Source organism: Littorina saxatilis, linkage group LG17, assembly GCF_037325665.1.
Source record: "Littorina saxatilis isolate snail1 linkage group LG17, US_GU_Lsax_2.0, whole genome shotgun sequence".
In the NCBI taxonomy this organism is placed as follows: domain Eukaryota; kingdom Metazoa; phylum Mollusca; class Gastropoda; order Littorinimorpha; family Littorinidae; genus Littorina; species Littorina saxatilis.
The window spans coordinates 56,219,340-56,238,815 of NC_090261.1; the positions used below are offsets into that span (position 1 = coordinate 56,219,340).

Below are 19,476 nucleotides of genomic sequence, written 5' to 3' on the forward strand. Positions count from 1 at the left end.
ACATTTTACCTACAGGCCAAACAGTGTCTGTTGGCGGCAGAGGGCCCAGCAAGTTGCTATTTTTAGATCGATTAAAAGTTGTCAAGAACAGGCGCTTACATTTGGATGTGTCCACTGATAGTAGGTTTGGTTGTGATCAATCAGAATGATGTAGGAATAAAAATGTATGACAGTTTGGTATGATGACATGTAATTCAAATATGCTGAAATGTAATATTATACATGATATAATATTATTATGGCTGTTGCCATGACCATGAACCCCAAGAAAGGTTTAATGTTATGTAAAATCAAAATACCAAAATCAAGCACCTACTAATCTGGTCTACGGTGCGGCTTGGACCAAAAAAGGATGGACACGCAACTCGCTCAGCCAGCCAGCGCTGCGAGACTTACAGCGGCCAACTTCGCCGCGGCGCGCTCATTGGCTAAGTATTGAACTTGCGTCAAGGCCGATGCGCGTACATTCCCAGAATGTTTACTTTCGGTTAGATTCTTCGACAGCATTCGCAGAGGTGACTGCCGTATTGTGTACCGCAGTCAGAAGTAATTTATTACTTTTGGGAGTTTAGTAACGTGATATCAGTTTTCAATTGTTCGTTCACTTATATTGCTTTCAGATTTAACACACAAGAAACAGTAGCACGGTTTTCGTTGCGAAAATGTGCATTGGCAGTGCTACGCGATCGAATTGTGTATTATGTACACGCGGTGTTCTTCTCAGGAAAAGACCGAAGCGACATGTGACGTCAGTCGTTCAGCCCGCGAGCGGTGGGATGGGGGGGTTCACATGGTTTGTTTGTTTCAGAACCACACCCATATACACACATTTCACATGTAAACCATTTGTCCGCCCCCTGTCGATATTTATCGACTAAGTTCCTTGTTGTATTATCTGCTGCCAGCGTACAGTAGAAAGAGGGCTGCATACACAAGACACTTGTTCTTAATACTACTGGCTGTTATTCTAGTTCAAACACCGGTTTTAACATGTGGTATTCTGATGCAATCACGCTGTGAGCATCACGGGTTGGGAGACACTCTCTTACCTGCTACCGGAGCTTCAATGTTAGCTTTGGTGATTATTACGATGTCACCGGCAAAGAGAACGGCTTTGTACCGATTTCATTAGATACCCACGTGTTTTTGACCTCGTGGTTGGTAGGCGTGTCGCATTGTTTTTATTTCTGGCGGTGTCGTCATTTTCTGACGTCATTTGTTCTGGGCCGCGTCACCACACTTCCGCTGCCTGAAAAATGTGACGTTTGTTCTATTTACGTCATTCGAATGTTCGACGTGTTCTTCTTCTTCTTCTTCTTCTGCGTTCCCTGTTCGATGTGTTCGAATTCCCAGCCTGCCAGGAAAAAATGGCGACACAACTCAGTGGCTTCCCTTTGTGTATGAAGAGTAATATCCCTGTCTCCATTTGACCTGCCTTAAGTGCACACAGAAAGATCCTGTAATCCATGTCAGAGTTCGGTGGGTTATAGAAACACGAAAATACCCAGCATGAGAGATGTTCAACGTGCGGGCTACTTCACCTGCCTTGACCTCTCACCAATTCATTGTAAAGCGCTTAGAGAACGTTAAGCGCTCTATAAATCTCCCATATTATCATTATTATTAAAGAAAGGTTAAACAAAGTATCAAAACGGAACATCTATCTACCTCAAACCTCTCATGTTCAACCCAGATGTTCTCAAGATTAGCTGTCCAAATCAAACTCCATAACGAATTTGACATGTAGCAACACAATGGAACAGTGATGGTGATACGGCAGCATGTTCACGTTTCGAGTAAAGCGACAACGATCAGTCCTCGCTGGCTCACCTGTTTAACACACCACAGACAGCAACAGTGCTATTAGCTGTGTTACACGTTGTCATTGGTGCTCGCATGGGATATACAGGCTCATGTATCCCGATGATATGCATCCGCTGGGTCTTGACTGAATAACATACATGTACAAGCCACATAAATAAAACACTCATGTTGTAAACTAAACACACTGAACGTCAGTCACTCCCTCATTCTATTCCTGTCTCGGTGGAGTATAGTTGGCTCTAACGAAGGTTCCCCATTTTGAACATGGTGATGCTTGATGACATATCAGTCATTCTCTTATTCTCTCCATGCCTTATGGTGGCACGTAAAGCTTCGTTGAGCTGCCTCCATTCCCTTTCCCGAGGTCACTCTTCGTTCACCATATGACACTCTCTTGGGTCCGCACCATTTTCTTTTCTGTCTGGTACAGTCTATGTCAGCTGCTCCACCTAATTGGCAGATGACTTCCAACATCTGGCGGAGTGACCAGTTTTGTGGTAACCCTGGGTCAATGGCTGTGACCAACAGCCAGTCTAATGCGGGAGAAGCTGCTCCAGCATGAATGGAGGATCGAATCTCACTAAAAACAGAGCATCACGCTGTCAGTGACACAGCAACATGACGAGTGTGTCATCAGCAAGCTGCACCACTGTCAGTGACACAGCAACATGACGAGTGTGTCATCAGCAAGCTGCACCACTGTCAGTGACACAGCAACATGACGAGTGTGTCATCAGCAAGCTGCACCACTGTCAGTGACACAGCAACATGACAAGTGTGTCATCAGCAAGCTGCACCACTGTCAGTGACACAGCAACATGACGAGTGTGTCATCAGCAAGCTGCACCACTGTCGGTGACACAACAACATGATGAGTGTGTCATCAGCAAGCTGCACCACTGTCAGTGACACAGCAACATGACGAGTGTGTCATCAGCAAGCTGCACCACTGTCAGTGACACAGCAACATGACGAGTGTGTCATCAGCAAGCTGCACCACTGTCAGTGACACAGCAACATGACGAGTGTGTCATCAGCAAGCTGCACCACTGGGACCAGCGAGAATGTGACCGTGCTGTCTGACATTGCACCAAGACCTCGCCTCCATGCTGAAACACACCATCACATTCAATGGTCAACAGTAATTAGATATTGAAAAAAGATGAATAACAATACAGTACAATTTAGTTGATCAGTAGAGTGTGCCCAAACATGGGAACGCTTGCATGTGCAAACAGTAACTTCATTATTTACTATTTATAAGTATAACGTGTGTCAAAAACAAACTTTTTTTTAACAAAATCCCACAAGTCTGCACATCAGTATTATCAGCGACTTGATACAGTAAAAAAACAAAACAATTTAAGACCTCTGCCCTTTTAAGACCTAGTTTAGTTGGATTTTTTTTTTAGGTCTTTAAAGGGGGGTTCCACTGTACTCATTCCTGGGCTCAAACTTCATAATCATTGATAATGACAGCATCCTGACCCCCCATGTGACACTAAACTGGGTGGCCGAGTGGTAACGCACTTGCGCTTGGAAGCGAGAGGTTGCGAGTTCGACCCTGGGTCAGGGCGTTAGCAATTTTCTCCCCCCTTTCCTAACCTAGGTGGTGGGTTCAAGTGCTAGTCTTTCGGATGAGACGAAAAACCGAGGTCCCTTCGTGTACACTACATTGGGGTGTGCACGTTAAAGATCCCACGATTGACAAAAGGGTCTTTCCTGGCAAAATTGTTTAGGCATAGATAAAAATGTCCACCAAAATACCCGTGTGACTTGGAATAATAGGCCGTGAAAAGTAGGATATGCGCCGAAATGGCTGCGATCTGCTGGCCGATGTGAATGCGTGATGTATTGTGTAAAAAAAATTCCATCTCACACGGCATAAATAAATCCCTGCGCCTTGAATATGTGCGCGATATAAATTGCATAAAATAAAAAAAATAAAAATAAATAAATCCCTGCGCTTAGAACTGTACCCACGGAATACGCGCGATATAAGCCTCATATTGATAAACTCTGGTCTTTGAGGGGCCAGGACAGAAACATCCCATTCTCTATTTCTTTGTAACACAGCATCCCATTTCTCAAACTCACCTTCAGAGAGCACAGTGTACGAGCAGAGCTGAGCAGGGTAGAAGATACGCAGTAAAGGGACATCACCCCAGCCCTTGTTTAGCTGGCCCAACATCTTAGTGTAGCACTTCAGGCAGGCGGCAGCAGCAGCATCTGCGTCCAGTTCTTTGCCGCACTTGTCTTGCAAATCTGAAAACAATATTAAATACCGGCAATATGAATTTGAAGTAACAAAACAGCCAAATTATACGAATACGAAATTTAAAGTGAACAAGAAATTCCTCCGAGGTAGGAAAAACACCCCCGTCAAAGGGAAATAACCTTCTCAGTTGGTGGCAGTGACTGAGTGAGAATGGTTATTTCCCTTTGACCATTAAGATGTCCCTCTATAAGTCCTTGTATAATTTTAATCCACCAATAACTCCCTAACCGTGTGTTTGACTGGTCCCAATTTTTGTAAGGACCGTCTCAGGAATGTATAGAACCTGTTCACCAAGTTTGGTGACGATTGGTCCGTTCATTCTTGAGATCTATATGCGAACACAAACACACAAACACACAAACAAACAAACACATCGACCGAAACCTATACACACCCCTATACCGGGGGTGTAAAAAGAAACACTACTATACAAAAGCTGCATGTACACAAGGATTTTCATTCATTCTGTCTTTTTGAGCCAGGTGCGTTATGCTACAAATATTTACATAAGTGTATCTTACATCGGAAAACATCTACCAAAGATAATTTAATGCTTACAATATGTTATTGAAAATTGCGCTGACTTGCTAAACTTAAACATTCCTGAAACATGTTGCCACCAAAACATATAATCAGACAATGCAATTTCTGCTTTCATCCCTCTCCTCAGTCTACATACATCTATAAGGCTTAAATACCACTTTTGTAAAGCTTGATAATTACAGCATGGAATATCTATTGCCTTTGATACAAAACAATACATCTCTACAATGTGTACTCACACACATGAGTAGAAGTGGTGAACCACACAGGTGTGTCCACACATCGTAGGCATCTTGTGTGAACTCTGAACTTTCCATCATTGCACGTTGACTCCAATCCTGTTAAAACAGACAATATAATTATGCACTGCAACGTTGTTCTAATCCTTCGTATCTTTCGAATGACTAGATATCTATCAGCAATACGTGAGTGTATGTGATAATTATCAAACGAAAAGTGATGAAAAAACTTATCATTGGTGTTGTTTTTAATTTCAAAATAAAGAGAACATATCAGTGGTGTCATGAAGCTCTTTTGCAGTAACAAGTCGTCAAACTTTGAGAGTTTGAGTAACAAGCGGTCAAAGTCATGTAATGCTTTCTTTGCTACTTTTCTGCCAGTTACTGTCCATGTTTCTTTTACTTACATGATTTTGCCTGATAAAAAAAAAAGTGTTTCCGAGAAAAGTAGTGTTCGACACAGTGGAACCCCTTTTAAAGACCCTCCAATTCAAGACTCCTTCCTTTTTAAGACCTGATTTTCTCTAATTTTCTGAGGTCTTAAAAGGGGGGGTTCCACTGTATGACAAACTCACCCTGAACTGCTGCATGCTGACACTTGGAGTACACCTGCCATTCCACACTGGCTGCCCTGGGAAGGGAGGGCACCACCACGTACTCTACTGTGGGTCTGTGTGATGTTTCTTCTGACAGACACACTTCATCCTGGAAGAAATGAACAGGTGTGGATGTTATGCAGCTGATGACAGCGAGGCCCAAGATAAATCAGTTGTCTTTTTCACACACACACACACACACACACACACACACACACACACACACGCACGCACACACACACAAACACGCACGCACGCACACACACACACGCATGCACGCACACACACACACAAAGGTTTTCAGACTTGCACAATCAGATGAAAGAAGTACTACGTAACCAGCCTAAAATAATTTGTATGAATATTCAGAGCCAGGGAAATGATTAGCACTTCATTTCCTCAGTTTACCCAATAAAACAAGACTAACAAACGTTCTGCCAATCTTTGAAAAACACAAACACACACAGTTCCAACCAGACAAAATCAAATTCACAGACATACATTTTTATTAATTTCTCTTGTACTCATACAGTTTTTCATTTCTATAAAACCTTCAATCTCACACCTCTCACACATCACTTAACAAAACCAGCAGAAACAAGCACCTGTTCCACAGCACACATCTTCTCCCACTGTCCTCTGGCCACAGGTATGACGTCGGGGTGGAAGACATAGCACACACACACACACACACACACACACATACACACACACACACACACACACACACACACACACACACACATCACACACACATCACAAACAAAACCAGCCAAACCAGCACCTGTTCCACAGCACACATCGTCTCCCACTGTCCCCTGGCAACAGGTATGACGTCGGGGTGGGTGACATAGCACACACACAGGAGGACGTCTCTCAGACACCTGCCGGGACACATGGCTTGCAGCACGCTGAGAGTGTGTTTCAGCGACAGGCGGCACTGGGTGGCCACACTGCCGGACACTAACTGCATGGTGCCAGGAACCAAGGGGATCTGGCCTGCTATGAACACCTGCCCAGCCAACTGCAAAACCACAATGAAGATGAAGATTAGAGAAACAAAGAAAGGGAAGTAAACGCTCTAAATGCATACAGAGTTGTGCGGAACTTATCTCCTGGCACCTGAGAGAATAACAAGCATTGAAATGAACAAGCCATTTTCCATCCTCAAAAAGAATCATTTGAAGACTGTCAAATAGGCTGCTTCACAGAGGAAACAAGCACAGTCGAGAACTTTTGTTTTCTCTCAAGAAACATTTATTAAGACACCAAGCCACTACATCAAGCCATGGATTTCTCATCCATATCCATTCTAGCTCAATGCTAATAATTAAATCCTTACCAGCAATGTCTTTAAACTCCAGAGTAGAAGAGTGGCATTGGAAAGCAGAAAATGTATGAGAAACATTTACCAGAAGAAAAAACCACATGCATACTGACCACAGTGGCTTGGCTGTAGGGACCGATATTGGCGGGCGCCCAATGCGAGATTCCCTGTACGTGCATGGTGCGTCTGTCACTGCTGCACTCCTCCCCTCCTTCCTCTCCCCAGCCCTGACAGTCCATGCAGAACACAACGTTCTGTGGCAGACTTGCCCCTACACAGATTCTGCAATGGTGATTTTCGCAGTTAAATATCAGAGACACACTGAGAATGGTTTATCCTGGATTCCCTAAAAAAAAGAAAGCAGGTGAAAGTTAAAATGAGCAAACAAAACAAAATACCCTCAAACTGTCAGAACCAGTTCTAAATCACTCAGAGTGGATTCTCTTCAAGCTAAAAAAAAAAATCTGTTATCCAGGAACAAACTTCACAGAGTACTCCGTCCTAACGAAACTCTAGAGAGAGAGAAAAACATAACCACAAAAATTAAATCCTAGGTGTTAACACCAACAAAACTAGTCTTCATTTGAAGAGAGGTTTTAAATGGAATGGCCTTACTTGGGAGGAACTACTAGCATACCGTTTGTTACTCAAGTTCTTGGGAGTTATGGTGGGAGTTTATTACACTTAGATTTAAGGTCTTATTCCTCTTTCGTAGAATAAAATAGCAAAGGATTGGAATCTAGAAAAATCATACCTAACAGGGGGGTTGATGCCAAAGTACGTCTTGTACACAGCATTGACAGCAGCAAAATCTGACATGTTGTTGACATACACACACATGGAGAACAAGTCTGACATTTTCCTGCCCAGTGCCTCCACTGAACCTGAAACAGATGAAAAAAAGCATCGCAACACCTATCAGATTTGTGTTGAGGACCAGCCAAAAGCGTCCCTACATTGCAGGTGGCCTTTCGTGACAGGTATACTTGGGTCAGGGTAATAGTAGGTAAATGAAATCAAACACGCTGTAGATACCCCTTCGTTCATGTTTCTAACCTGAACAACATGTTTCTTACACTATTGGCTCACGTAAAGTTCAGCCTAAAATTATTTTTTTTAAAAAGAGCTAAGGTTGAATGTAGGTAGGATTAGCTCATCTTGCCTGACAGTGTATGAAGCCGCTTTATTTTTCATTTTGTTCATGTGAGTTCTGTTTCATCCCGAAAACCAGGAACTCAACCACCCCCCCCCCCCCCCCCCCCCACCCCCCCCCCCACCCCCCCCCCCCCATATTGAAATATTCAGGACATCTCAAAAGTATCAAAGTGGCCACTCGTGCACAATATCTCTATGAGCATAATATTGAACCTCAACCCCTCCCCCCATCCCCGACCGGCACGGTTGGCCTAGTGGTAAGGCGTCCGCCCTGTGATCGGGAGGTCGTGGGTTCGAACCCCGGCCGGGTCATACCTAAGACTTTAAAATTGGCAATCTAGTGGCTGCTCCGCCTGGCGTCTGGCATTATGGGGTTAGTGCTAGGACTGGTTGGTCCGGTGTCAGAATAATGTGACTGGGTGAGACATGAAGCCTGTGCTGCGACTTCTGTCTTGTGTGTGGCGCACGTTATAAGTCAAAGCAGCACCGCCCTGATATGGCCCTTCGTGGTCGGCTGGGCGTTAAGCAAACAAACAAACAAACAAAAAACCCATCCCTAACTCCTTTCCTCCCCTCCCCGCCCACCACAAACGGAACCCACCCAACCCCACCACCACAACCTCCCTATAAAACTTAAAAGACCTCCCTTTTTAAGACTCAGTTTTCTTAAATTTTTTGTTCATAGTATCTGTATATATATCTGTGGACTGGGTGGCCGAGTGGTAACGCACTTGCGCTCGGAAGCGAGAGGTTGCGAGTTCGACCCTGGGTCAGGGCGTTAGCAATTTTCTCCCCCCTTTCCTAACCTAGGTGGTGGGTTCAAGTGCTAGTCTTTCGGATGAGACGAAAAACCGAGGTCCCTTCGTGTACACTACATTGGGGTGTGCACGTTAAAGATCCCACGATTGACAAAAGGGTCTTTCCTGGCAAAATTGTATAGGCATAGATAAAAATGTCCACCAAAATACCCGTGTGACTTGGAATAATAGGCCGTGAAAAGTAGGATATGCGCCGAAATGGCTGCGATCTGCTGGCCGATGTGAATGCGTGATGTATTGTGTAAAAAAATTCCATCTCACACGGCATAAATAAATCCCTGCGCCTTGAATATGTGCGCGATATAAATTGCATAAAAAATTGTTTTTTTTAAAACAAACCCTGCGCTTAGAACTGTACCCACGGAATACGCGCAATATAAGCCTCATATTGATTGATTGATTGTATATAAGTAGTTTTGTGTGAATATTTGTTTGTCTGTTCACTAAAAAGGCCGTTGGGTCGAAATATTTGTGAATGTATTGCTTTGTCAATAACAAACGTTCCACCAACCTACCTGTCTCGTGTTTTGATTCTATATGTATGTCCATTGTAAGACTCGCTCCCCTTTATGACCTGATTTTGTTCAGATGTTTGGTGGTCTTACAAGGGAGGTCCACTGTACTGACCTTTGAACTGCTCCATGGCTATACTGGTGGCCGTGTTCAAGTCGCCCTGTGTGACCGCCACCACTCCTCCCACACTGAAATAGTTCCCTCTCGCTCTGCTACACGGAGCTACTGGATCTGAAATTATGAACATTCTGTTTCTCCTCTGTCCCAAATGCAAATCAAACAAATATATTTAACAAGAAGAACAAACGCTCGATCGAGTCACTTTCGCAGTTCTGAATATTATATGAGGCATCAGATGGACAGGAAGAAATTGCTATTCACAACACAATGAGTCACGTTCACATAAAATTTGAGCCCGGTCACTTTTATAGTTTCCGAGAAAAGCCCAACGTTAAGTTGTGTGTTGCCGAACAGAAAAGGCTAGTTATCTCCCTTGTTTTTCTGATAACGTTCGTAAAAGGCTACAGATGTAAATACTTTGATGTAAAGAATAATCCTACAAAGTTTCAATCACATCCGATGAACTTTGTCAAAGATATAAAATGTCTAATTTTTCCTTTGACGCTGACCTGTGACCTTGAAAAAGGTCAAAGGTCAACGAAACCATCGTTAAAGTGTAGAGGTCATTGGAGGTCACGACTAAACAAAATATGAGCCCGATCGCTTTGATAGTTTCCGAGAAAAGTCCAACGTTAAGGTGGTGTCTACGGACGGCCGGCCGGCCGGCCGGCCGGACAGACTAACACTGACCGATTACATAGAGTCACTTTTTCTCAAGTGACTCAAAAACGCAAATGTAACAAATAAAGTCCCTCCTGCATAAACTCAGATTCCGCATCTATCTGCATAAAAAAGACTAGGTGAAGATATAAAAGCACAAATGTAACAAAAAAAGTCCCTCCTGCATAAACTGAGATTCTGCGTCTATCCGCATGAAAAGAGTAGGTAATTAGATGACACTCTTGGAAATGTGCACTTTGTTTATGATACCTTTCAACATTTTAAACTCATTTCAAATTTGAAGGAAAGCCTTCAAACCTCTTAAAAAAAAAAAAAAATTAAAACGCAAACTGCAAAATTAATGTTCACACAAAAACAGAAAGTGTGCATGAACAGTAGCTCATAACCTACCTGTCATAGCTTGCATGAAAGGAATATGTAGTGTAGGGACAGACGTGATGTCAAGGTCAGTGTCCTTAACCTCTGACCTCAAGGTTTCCATCAGTGTGTGACTAGAGGTCAAGGGAAGTTCTCTTATTATCTCCTCTACTGGCCTGTCATCTCCCTGAAAACACACAACGTCTGTTTCACTCGCAAAAACAAGAACATCTCTATAAGAAACAACAAAGAGAATTTGGACTATGAAAATCTGAAACAGTTCTCAATAAGTCTGCTTATTATATTAGAGATGTAAAATTCATGAAAGCAGACATTTTGAAAAAGAAGTAAATAGGACAAAATTCAAGTCACCTTGTCTTCTAAGTGCAGCTCATTGAAGTGTATGTATCCCACTGGGGCAAAGGCATCTGCTGAGTGTATCACAGTCTCCTTGTTATTCCTGCAGACAGCAAAATCAACTGTACAAGCTCTGTTATTTGTAGTTTAATTATGTTCAGTCACCTACAAAGGCTGAAATCAAAAACTGAAACTATAATTTATTTTTGGAAATCTTATTTTTCTTGATTCTATACCTTACACATGATGACTAGTGCTTCATTTCTTTTACATTGTTAAAACCATACCAAATTCAATCCAATAAAAACACTTGTCTTCAACACATGACAGTAAAATGTATACAAAAAATCATATGTCCAGAAAAGGTCAACAGCATAATGAATTAAAATCTGACCCCACTGAGGAAAAAAAGAACGAAAAGCTGAAATAGCAGCAATAAAAATATTGTGTAGAATATGCAAATCACACATCATGAAAGAAGCTGAATATGCTCAAGACAAGGGTAAGGGAGACAACTGTCTTACAGTTTTAAGAAATGCTAATGGGAATGGACATGAACCTTCTCTTAATTGATAAAAGCCAGGTTTACTTGCATGAAATTGTGCATTAAAGACTGCAAAACTTTAATATATAGCTCTCACTGGGAATTTGAGTACATTGTACTTACACCACAAGTTTTTTTTTAAACAAGGGGCAGTCCAAAGTAAATGTTTCATATTCTCCACCTTCTCCACACACGTTTAGTCCATATTGTTTTTCCTGCAACAGCCAACAGAGAACATAATGATTACAATAAACAAAAAGCCAAATACTAATTGAAATCAAGCCCTCTTCATCATGAAATGGCAGAATAGTTACCTCAATGGAAGGTCAGATCTTTTTTATTTTTTAAATGTGTAGACAATAACTCGGGTTATGGGCACTGTTTCTGTACCCTGCCAAGTTTGAAAAAGAAATTGCTAATCATTTCAATTTTCAAAGAACTTCAAAAGCATCCAAATTCAAAACATACTAAACCTACCATTTGCAAATCAAGTTCAATATGCCATCCCCCTAACTTTACAAAATAAGTGAAAACACAAGGATCTCACCATTTTTAACATGTAGGGAAGTATCTGTTGCAATGAAAGCCCCAGATGACGTTCTGGTTCTAAACCTGTGAAACACAAACATCAAGAAATTATGCAGAAATCATGAGCAAGATACAACATACAGGGTCGCATCTAGGGTATCTATCTCTCCATGTCTAAATATTTATTTCAAGGGAATCAAACCCTTCATTGCAAAGATGGAATGGACAAAAATCAACCCACGGCTCAGATATGTTGTTCAAGGTTTCATGCAAATTCATGCAAGTCAGAAAAAAATAAAAATAGAAAGAATTCACCAGAAATTACAACATTCTGGGCCCAAATCAGCTAGCTGTCTTTCCTTCATCAACCTCAATTTACCAGCAACCTTTTCCAAATTATTAGCCAAAACAATACCAAAAAAAACTCTGCAATACTGTGTCAAATATAAAACTTACTGAAAACTCAATAGACCAAAATAGGAGAATGTCAAAATCTCTATCAGCAAAGCCTACCAACCCATGGCAGCCACCTTGATGAGTATAGCCTCCACTCCACAGTCCACCATCTCCTGTAAAAGGGGAGCTTGCTCTCTTCTCCACAAATATGCAAGTGGAGTTAGGCCAAGGCGCAGGCATCTGGAACACCATTACAAACCATAACATATATACAGGTTACAACACGAGTGGTTTTTTATATGGCTTGTATTTCAGTCAAGACCCAGCGGATGAATATCAAGGGACTCACGAGCCTCTGGCGAGTGAGTCCCTTTGATATTCCCGCTGGGTCTTGACTGAAATACAAGCCATATAAAAAATCACGAGTGTTGTAACCTGTATATCCCATGAATATCTAAAAGACAAAGTGTGACGGAAACATCAAGCTTTAGTTGTCTGTTCAGATGAGGCACCTCTGCACATACCTTATTCTAAAGGCACGTCTGTTGATCTATGTCAAGTCGGTGCATAATGGTGGCTTGGTTGTCCCCGTCAGTTGAAAGCCTCTTACACGAATTTGACTGAATACCTAGTGGTTACACACGCATCCCCTGAGATCTTGGACACCTTCATCGTCTATAAGGCCTACTGCACCGCAGAAGAGCTAGAAATACTCGCAAAATGCATTAAACAGCTTGTCCAGAGAACACTCGTAGTCGATGATGTACCGATAAGGGCGTGTGTACCGGGCACGCTGTAACTTCACATGAGCATAGTCTGAACATAGCAGTGCTGGTCGGACGGACTGGGTTTTTAACGATTGCTAGTTTGACTTTTGTTTTAGTTGAGAGCACGAGCACACACACTCAAACACATATGGCTTGTCATGTTGATCACAAGAGAGAAATAGAACAGCGAATAGAAGGAAACAACAGATTACGTCCCCTTAATATGACGCGATGGACCACAGACGTCATGAAATCTATGACGCTACGATGATAGTCTCGGCAAGTCGAGACTAAAACTCAGCTATAACACTGAACGACTCTCGCGCAAGTTCTCAAAAGCGTGGTTACCCCTTGCACATCCGGTCTATAGGTACATGTGCATTTTGGAATGTCAAGGACGACAGAAAGTAGAGCCAGCTATGATGTATTTCGTGCACCCTTATTTATCCTCTATTTTATGTGTTATAAGAGTGCAATAGTTACATCATAGATGTAACAAGAGAACAATGGAAATACAAGAAATATACCTAGAGTACATTTACAGAGACAAAGAAGGGAGGTCATGGGATATATCAAAATACATACACTGGCTAAAGGCAGGCTATTTTTTACAGCCAATAATAGTTACGAATTCACAAAATAAGCTTCAGATGTAATCTACATGCCTCTAAAACATTCTCTTTTTATTGGTGATACATGTAATCTGCAATCTATACTGAAGAAAATTTGGAGATGTCCATCTGATTCATGTGACCCCATTAATCATTGTACAAAACTGTCATTGAAATAATGCAGTACATGTACTTTAAATATCAAGTCAATCCATACAATGAACAGTCTTAAATTTAAGTGTTTCTGGTTAATACTCACACGCTCTCCACTCTGACTCGCTGATAATCTGATAATATTGCACCAACAGCCACTGCCTCAATTTCCATCTCACCCTGCATGAAAGGAAAGCAGAACACACACAATATAAAATCACACCAGTGGTTCCATTGTTTTCTAGACACAAACTGTATATTAATATTATGGAAGTTAATCATTCAGATACATGTACATAATACACATCCATCTAAACTTTCATTAATGTTAAAGGCGAAGCAGAAATTCTGCTTTGAAGACTGACTGAACAAGCACAGATATTAACACCTTATGTGAAGCAAACAGCACAATAATTATCTTACTGAATCTAGTTTGAGATTCCTATTGCATTGAGATCTGAAGTGTTAAGTGCTGAAGAAACAAAAAAATCACCCAGAAACTAAGCAAAACAAAATAGGCAGAGCGCTTTTTAAAGATCTAATAACAAAAGGAAATAGGCACCTGAGAGAATAACAAGCATTGAAATGAACAAGCAACTTTTATCCTCAAATTTCATTTCAAGAGGATGAAAGTAGCTTGTTCATTTTCAATGCTTGCTATTGTGCCAGGAGACGGGTTCTGCATAACTTTCACTTTTTCTATTAGGCCCCAAAAAAAAAATAGTCTGTTTACGGTAACCCGACCGACCCTATTTTTTTCGCGCGACCCTAGACTTTTTTTTTGGCATTTGGGGAAAAAAATAAGAAAAAAAAACCCGTAAAAATATGGTTTTTTGGAAACAAAAAATAAAAAAATAAAAAATCCCGACCTACCAACCCTATTTTTTTAGCCTATGTTACCGTAAACAGACCTTTTTTTTTTTTTGGCCTTACACATGTCGTATGCATTTAGAGCGCTTACTTCCCTTTGTTGATCACAACCAGAAACTAACCTGAATCTTACTGAGCAGCTGATAGAGATCTTCCACTTCATCGGCCTCCTGAGGCAGGTAGTCTCTGTCAGTGTCCAACGCCGTTCCCTGGATATTGTGACGGTACAGCGGCAAAGCCATGGCCTCTGCGTACAGCTCTATGGCCTGGTGACCCACCGTCTGGTACATGTAGCTGTCTAGTTCATCTGAAACAAGAAATAATAGTTTGCATTCACTTAATTAATTTGTGACAATAGCCAATACTGGCTCCTGCAACGTACCAATACCAGATCCAGATCCAGAAATGAAAACTACTTATTTGCAGGTCTTGAAGTCAAACAAAACATTTCATTTGCTGACCACTTTCAAAGATTTAAAGCGGTCAGCAAATGAAATGTTTTGTTTGACTTCAAGAACGGCAAATAAGTAGTATTAGTTTCTGGATCTGGATCTGGTATTGGTACGTTGCAGGAGCCAGTATTGGCTATTGTTGCAATTTAATGAAGTGAATGCAAACTATGAAGTCTGACTTCAGCTTTTTAGAACAATATAAGATGTTTGGTGGCTTGTTGACAGACCAGCTTTTTTGTTGGTCCAAGGGGACCATATCGTCTTTTGTTTCATCTTTATCGACCAAGGCCGAAGGCCACGGTTGATAAATATGAGACAAAAGGCGATATGCTCCCCGAGGACTAACAACAAAGTGCTGGTCTGACAACAAGCTACCAAACATCGTTTTTGTCATCATTTTGGTTGTGCAACAAAATGCACAATAACCCACAGGGAGACGAATTTTTAGAATCCAACTCCGGGCCACAAAGCATCGTCACAGTAGCACGAGATAACACGTCAAACTTGCATGTGACGTCAAACGTAGCTTGTTGACGCTTTTCTTCCAGTCTGAAAATGTACAGAGCTGCAATCATACCTGTGAATTCAGTAAGTGTTGAGCATATTTCCTTTCTTTTAAGTGTTTATGACTTTTCGTTGTGGATTTTGCGATTACAGAGATAAGTTGCAAATTGACCATGAGTCGCCGCGGTAATTATCAACATTGATTGGGTCTTTGAGAGTGAATGCTTACAATCGTTGTCCTCGGAAACACAAATCCAAAGCCACGATGGTTCCACACATCAAACAATCAGCCTGATTGGCTTTTACTTTGACAATCCACGTTTCACATGAAAGCTCAAACCCATTCACCACTTCGAGTTATTGCATGGGGAACATGAGATTTATTTACCAGGTGTTTGTGAATGAAAACTCGTGAAAATGATGACAAGTGAAAATAAGTGTACTTGTAGATGTAGTGGATTTTCATGATGACAAGTGAAAATAAGTGTACTTGTAGATGCAGTGGATTTTCAGTGATGATCTCCATATTTAAGACCTACCTTTGCAGATTTAACCCAAGAATATTAAACTTTCGCTGGCCATAGATGTTTGCCTTGCACTTTGACCATAAACATAAGCATAATGATTTCTGAAACTATCTTCCTCAACAAGTATCATTAAAAGCAACATAACCATGAATGAATGATCTATAAAACAAATATAAAACAAGAAGGGCAAAGCCCATACGACTCACATGCTTTACACATTTTTCCTACCAAAATACATGTGACCTTGACCCAAGGTCAAGGTCATCCAAGGTCATGCAACACAAAGCTGTTAATTCAAGACATAGGAAGTACAATGGTGCTTATTGGCTCTTTCTACCATGAGATATGGTCACTTTTAGTGGTTCACTACCTTATTTTGGTCACATTTCATAAGGGTCAAAGTGACCTTGACCTTGATCATATGTGACCAAATGTGTCTCATGATGAAAGCATAACATGTGCCCCACAAAATTTTTAAGTTTGAAACAGTTACCTTCCATACTTCAGGGTCAAGGTCACTTCAAAATAAGTATACAATCCAACTTTGAAGAGCTCCTGTGACCTTGACCTTGAAGCAAGGTAAACCAAACTGGTATCAAAAGATGGGGCTTACTTTGCCCTATATATCATATATAGGTGAGGTATTGAATCTCAAAAACTTCAGAGAAAATGGGAAAAATGTGAAAAATAGCTGTTTTTTAGGCAACATTTATGGCCCCTGCGACCTTGACCTTGAAGCAAGGTCAAGATGCTATGTATGTTTTTTGGGGCCTTGTCATCATACACCATCTTGCCAAATTTGGTACTGATAGACTGAATAGTGTCCAAGAAATATCCAACGTTAAAGTTTTCCGGACGTCCGGACGGACGTCCGGACAGATGGACGGACGACTCGGGTGAGTACATAGACTCACTTTTGCTTCGCATGTGAGTCAAAAAAGGACCCCCGATCTGCCTTTTGACTTTAAGACCCCCCCCACCTCCCCACCCACCCACACATACCCCTCCTCCCCTTTTTTACATTTAGTCAAGTTTTGACTAAATGTTTTAACCTAGAGGGGGGAATTGAGACGAGGGTCGTGGTGTATGTGCGTGTGTGTGTGTGTCTGTGTGTGTGTGTGTGTAGATCGATTCAGACTAAACTACTGGACCGATCTTTATGATATTTGACATGAGAGTTCCTGGGTATGAAATCCCCGAACGTTGTTTTCATTTTTTTGATGGCCATGTTGGGTTTGATGCGTGCATGCCTGGTTTTCTCCTGTAGATGGGTGTCGGCACAGAAGGTCTGCCCGCTGTCCTCAGCCAACATGCTCCGTCTTCATGGCAGCTCAAATTTTTTATCGAGGTTCTCTCCTCTAGATCCGCCGTGTTTCGCCTAGGGGCTTTCGCTGCCTAGTTGATAGGGTCACCTCGTAGAGGATGTGGTCATAGACCACGCACGGTCGGTCTTGGGATAGGGAAACGTTATGCTAGTCCGGAGGGATTACGCCACAATGGCCACCTCGCGAAGACCCAGGGTCCTAGACTAGGGAGGTCCAAGGGGGAGCACCGGGAGGGCTACCCCTCTACCCGCACCTCCAACACAATCCCTTCCCCTGGTAGCTTCATCCCCAAGGAGGAAACAAAGCTACCTGCAACACCCCATTTTTTTGATAAATGTCTTTGATGACGTCATATCCGGCTTTTCATGAAAGTTGAGGCGGCACTGTCACGCCCTCATTTTTCAACCAAATTGGTTGAAATTTTGGTCAAGTAATCTTCGACGAAGCCCGGACTTCGGTATTGCATTTCAGCTTGGTGGCTTAAAAATTAATTAATGACTTTGGTCATTAAAAATCTGAAAATTGTAAAAAAAAAAAAAAAATTTATAAAACGATCCAAATTTACGTTCATCTTATTCTCCATCATTTTCTGATTCCAAAAACATATAAATATGTTATATTTGGATTAAAAACAAGCTCTGAAAATTAAATATATAAAAATTATTATCAAAATTAAATTGTCGAAATCAATTTAAAAACACTTTCATCTTATTCCTTGTCGGTTCCTGATTCCAAAAACATATAGATATGATATGTTTGGATTAAAAACACGCTCAGAAAGTTAAAACAAAGAGAGGTACAGAAAAGCGTGCTATCCTTCTTAGCGCAACTACTACCCCGCTCTTCTTGTCAATTTCACTGCCTTTGCCATGAGCGGTGGACCGACGATGCTACGAGTATACGGTCTTGCTGAAAAATGGCATTGCGTTCAGTTTCATTCTGTGAGTTCGACAGCTACTTGACTAAATGTTGTATTTTCGCCTTACGCGACTTGTTTAATTTTAACTTAACCTTTATTGTTCTTGCAGGTTTTCTCTTCATTACCTTAATTTAAAGACTCCCTCCGTTTCAGGACCTGATTTTCTCCTATTGTTGGAGGTGTTGAAAAGGGGGTTTCCCATGCATTATCTATAGATTAGAATGTATACTGACCTTTGGCTTTGTCTTTAGGTCTGAGGTTGGCCAGGGCAACAATCTGGTGTCCCTCGGCCACACACTCCAGCATGTTGAAACAGCTGTCCTTGCCGCCACTGGCACAGGAAACAAAAATCAAAAACAAATGGATCTAACAAGCGCAAGTTTTCGTTTTCTCATAGAGTTGCTAACAATTGGAATGCACTACCCGCTAACATAAAATTTGCACCCACAGTAGACGCCTTCAAAAACTTCTTGGACAATTCTCCAAAATTTCTTAACCTTTTTTACGACTTTGATTGAAAGCATTGAAAGAATAGGGATTTAGGCATGCAAAGTATCTGACAAAGAAGGGGCACCAATAAGGCCTCGCGGCCTTCGGCTAACAAATATAGCCGCCCCTACATACTACTACTACTACTACTACTACTACTGTATGGCATCATGACCTTTATGCAAGAGTAGGATAGATCTAGTATATATATATATATACCTTGTCAAGCACCCATGGCATTGATTGCATGCATATTTGAGTGACAGTGTACGTGCGTGTGTGTATGTGTGTGTTTCTGTGCGTGTCTGTCTGTCTGTCTGTGTGTCTATGTCTGTCTGCTAGAGTAGAGGGCGAGGGGGGAGTTGATACGCATCAGACTCAACAAGTGCTCAAAACGGAAGAACCTAGCGTTTCCCGATCTTCGCGGGTGACAATTAGTATCAGTGTAAAACCGCTGTTTTAAAAAAAATCGCCGTACCTAATTAATGCCACGGTTTTCATGTTTTGTTTTGATTACTTCACTCGTCTTCCAACCCACGTGAAGATGTTGTCGATCTGACCGGAAGGAAGAAGACTTTATACT

The 19,476-nt window shown here is 41.6% G+C and overlaps 1 protein-coding gene across 1 annotated transcript; it reads right to left on the bottom strand.

The window, feature by feature from the left end:
• Positions 1-1,141: 1,141 nt before the first annotated feature.
• Positions 1,142-19,453, bottom strand: LOC138951705 (uncharacterized). Its single transcript, XM_070323267.1, has 17 exons — positions 19,372-19,453; positions 18,638-18,735; positions 14,800-14,984; positions 13,914-13,987; positions 12,398-12,516; positions 11,900-11,964; positions 11,476-11,567; positions 10,824-10,911; positions 10,485-10,638; positions 9,408-9,524; positions 7,562-7,691; positions 6,921-7,089; positions 6,265-6,504; positions 5,460-5,589; positions 4,885-4,983; positions 3,922-4,089; positions 1,142-2,933 (listed from the first exon to the last, which is right to left on the bottom strand). The coding sequence occupies exons 1-17, from the start codon at positions 19,392-19,394 to the stop codon at positions 2,827-2,829; spliced, it is 2,058 nt and encodes a 685-aa protein (XP_070179368.1). The 5' UTR covers positions 19,395-19,453; the 3' UTR covers positions 1,142-2,826.
• Between the last annotated feature and the right edge of the window lie 23 nt (positions 19,454-19,476).

Coding starts and splice junctions, on each gene's coding strand:
- LOC138951705 (XM_070323267.1), bottom strand. CDS start 19,394: ATGAAAACCGTGGCATTAATTAG. Junction 10,912..11,475: donor TTTAAAAAAAAACTTGTGGT/GTAAGTACAATG, acceptor TGCTGTCTGCAG/GAATAACAAGGAGACTGTGA. Junction 7,090..7,561: donor GGCATCAACCCCCCTGTTAG/GTATGATTTTTC, acceptor TCACCATTGCAG/AATCTGTGTAGGGGCAAGTC.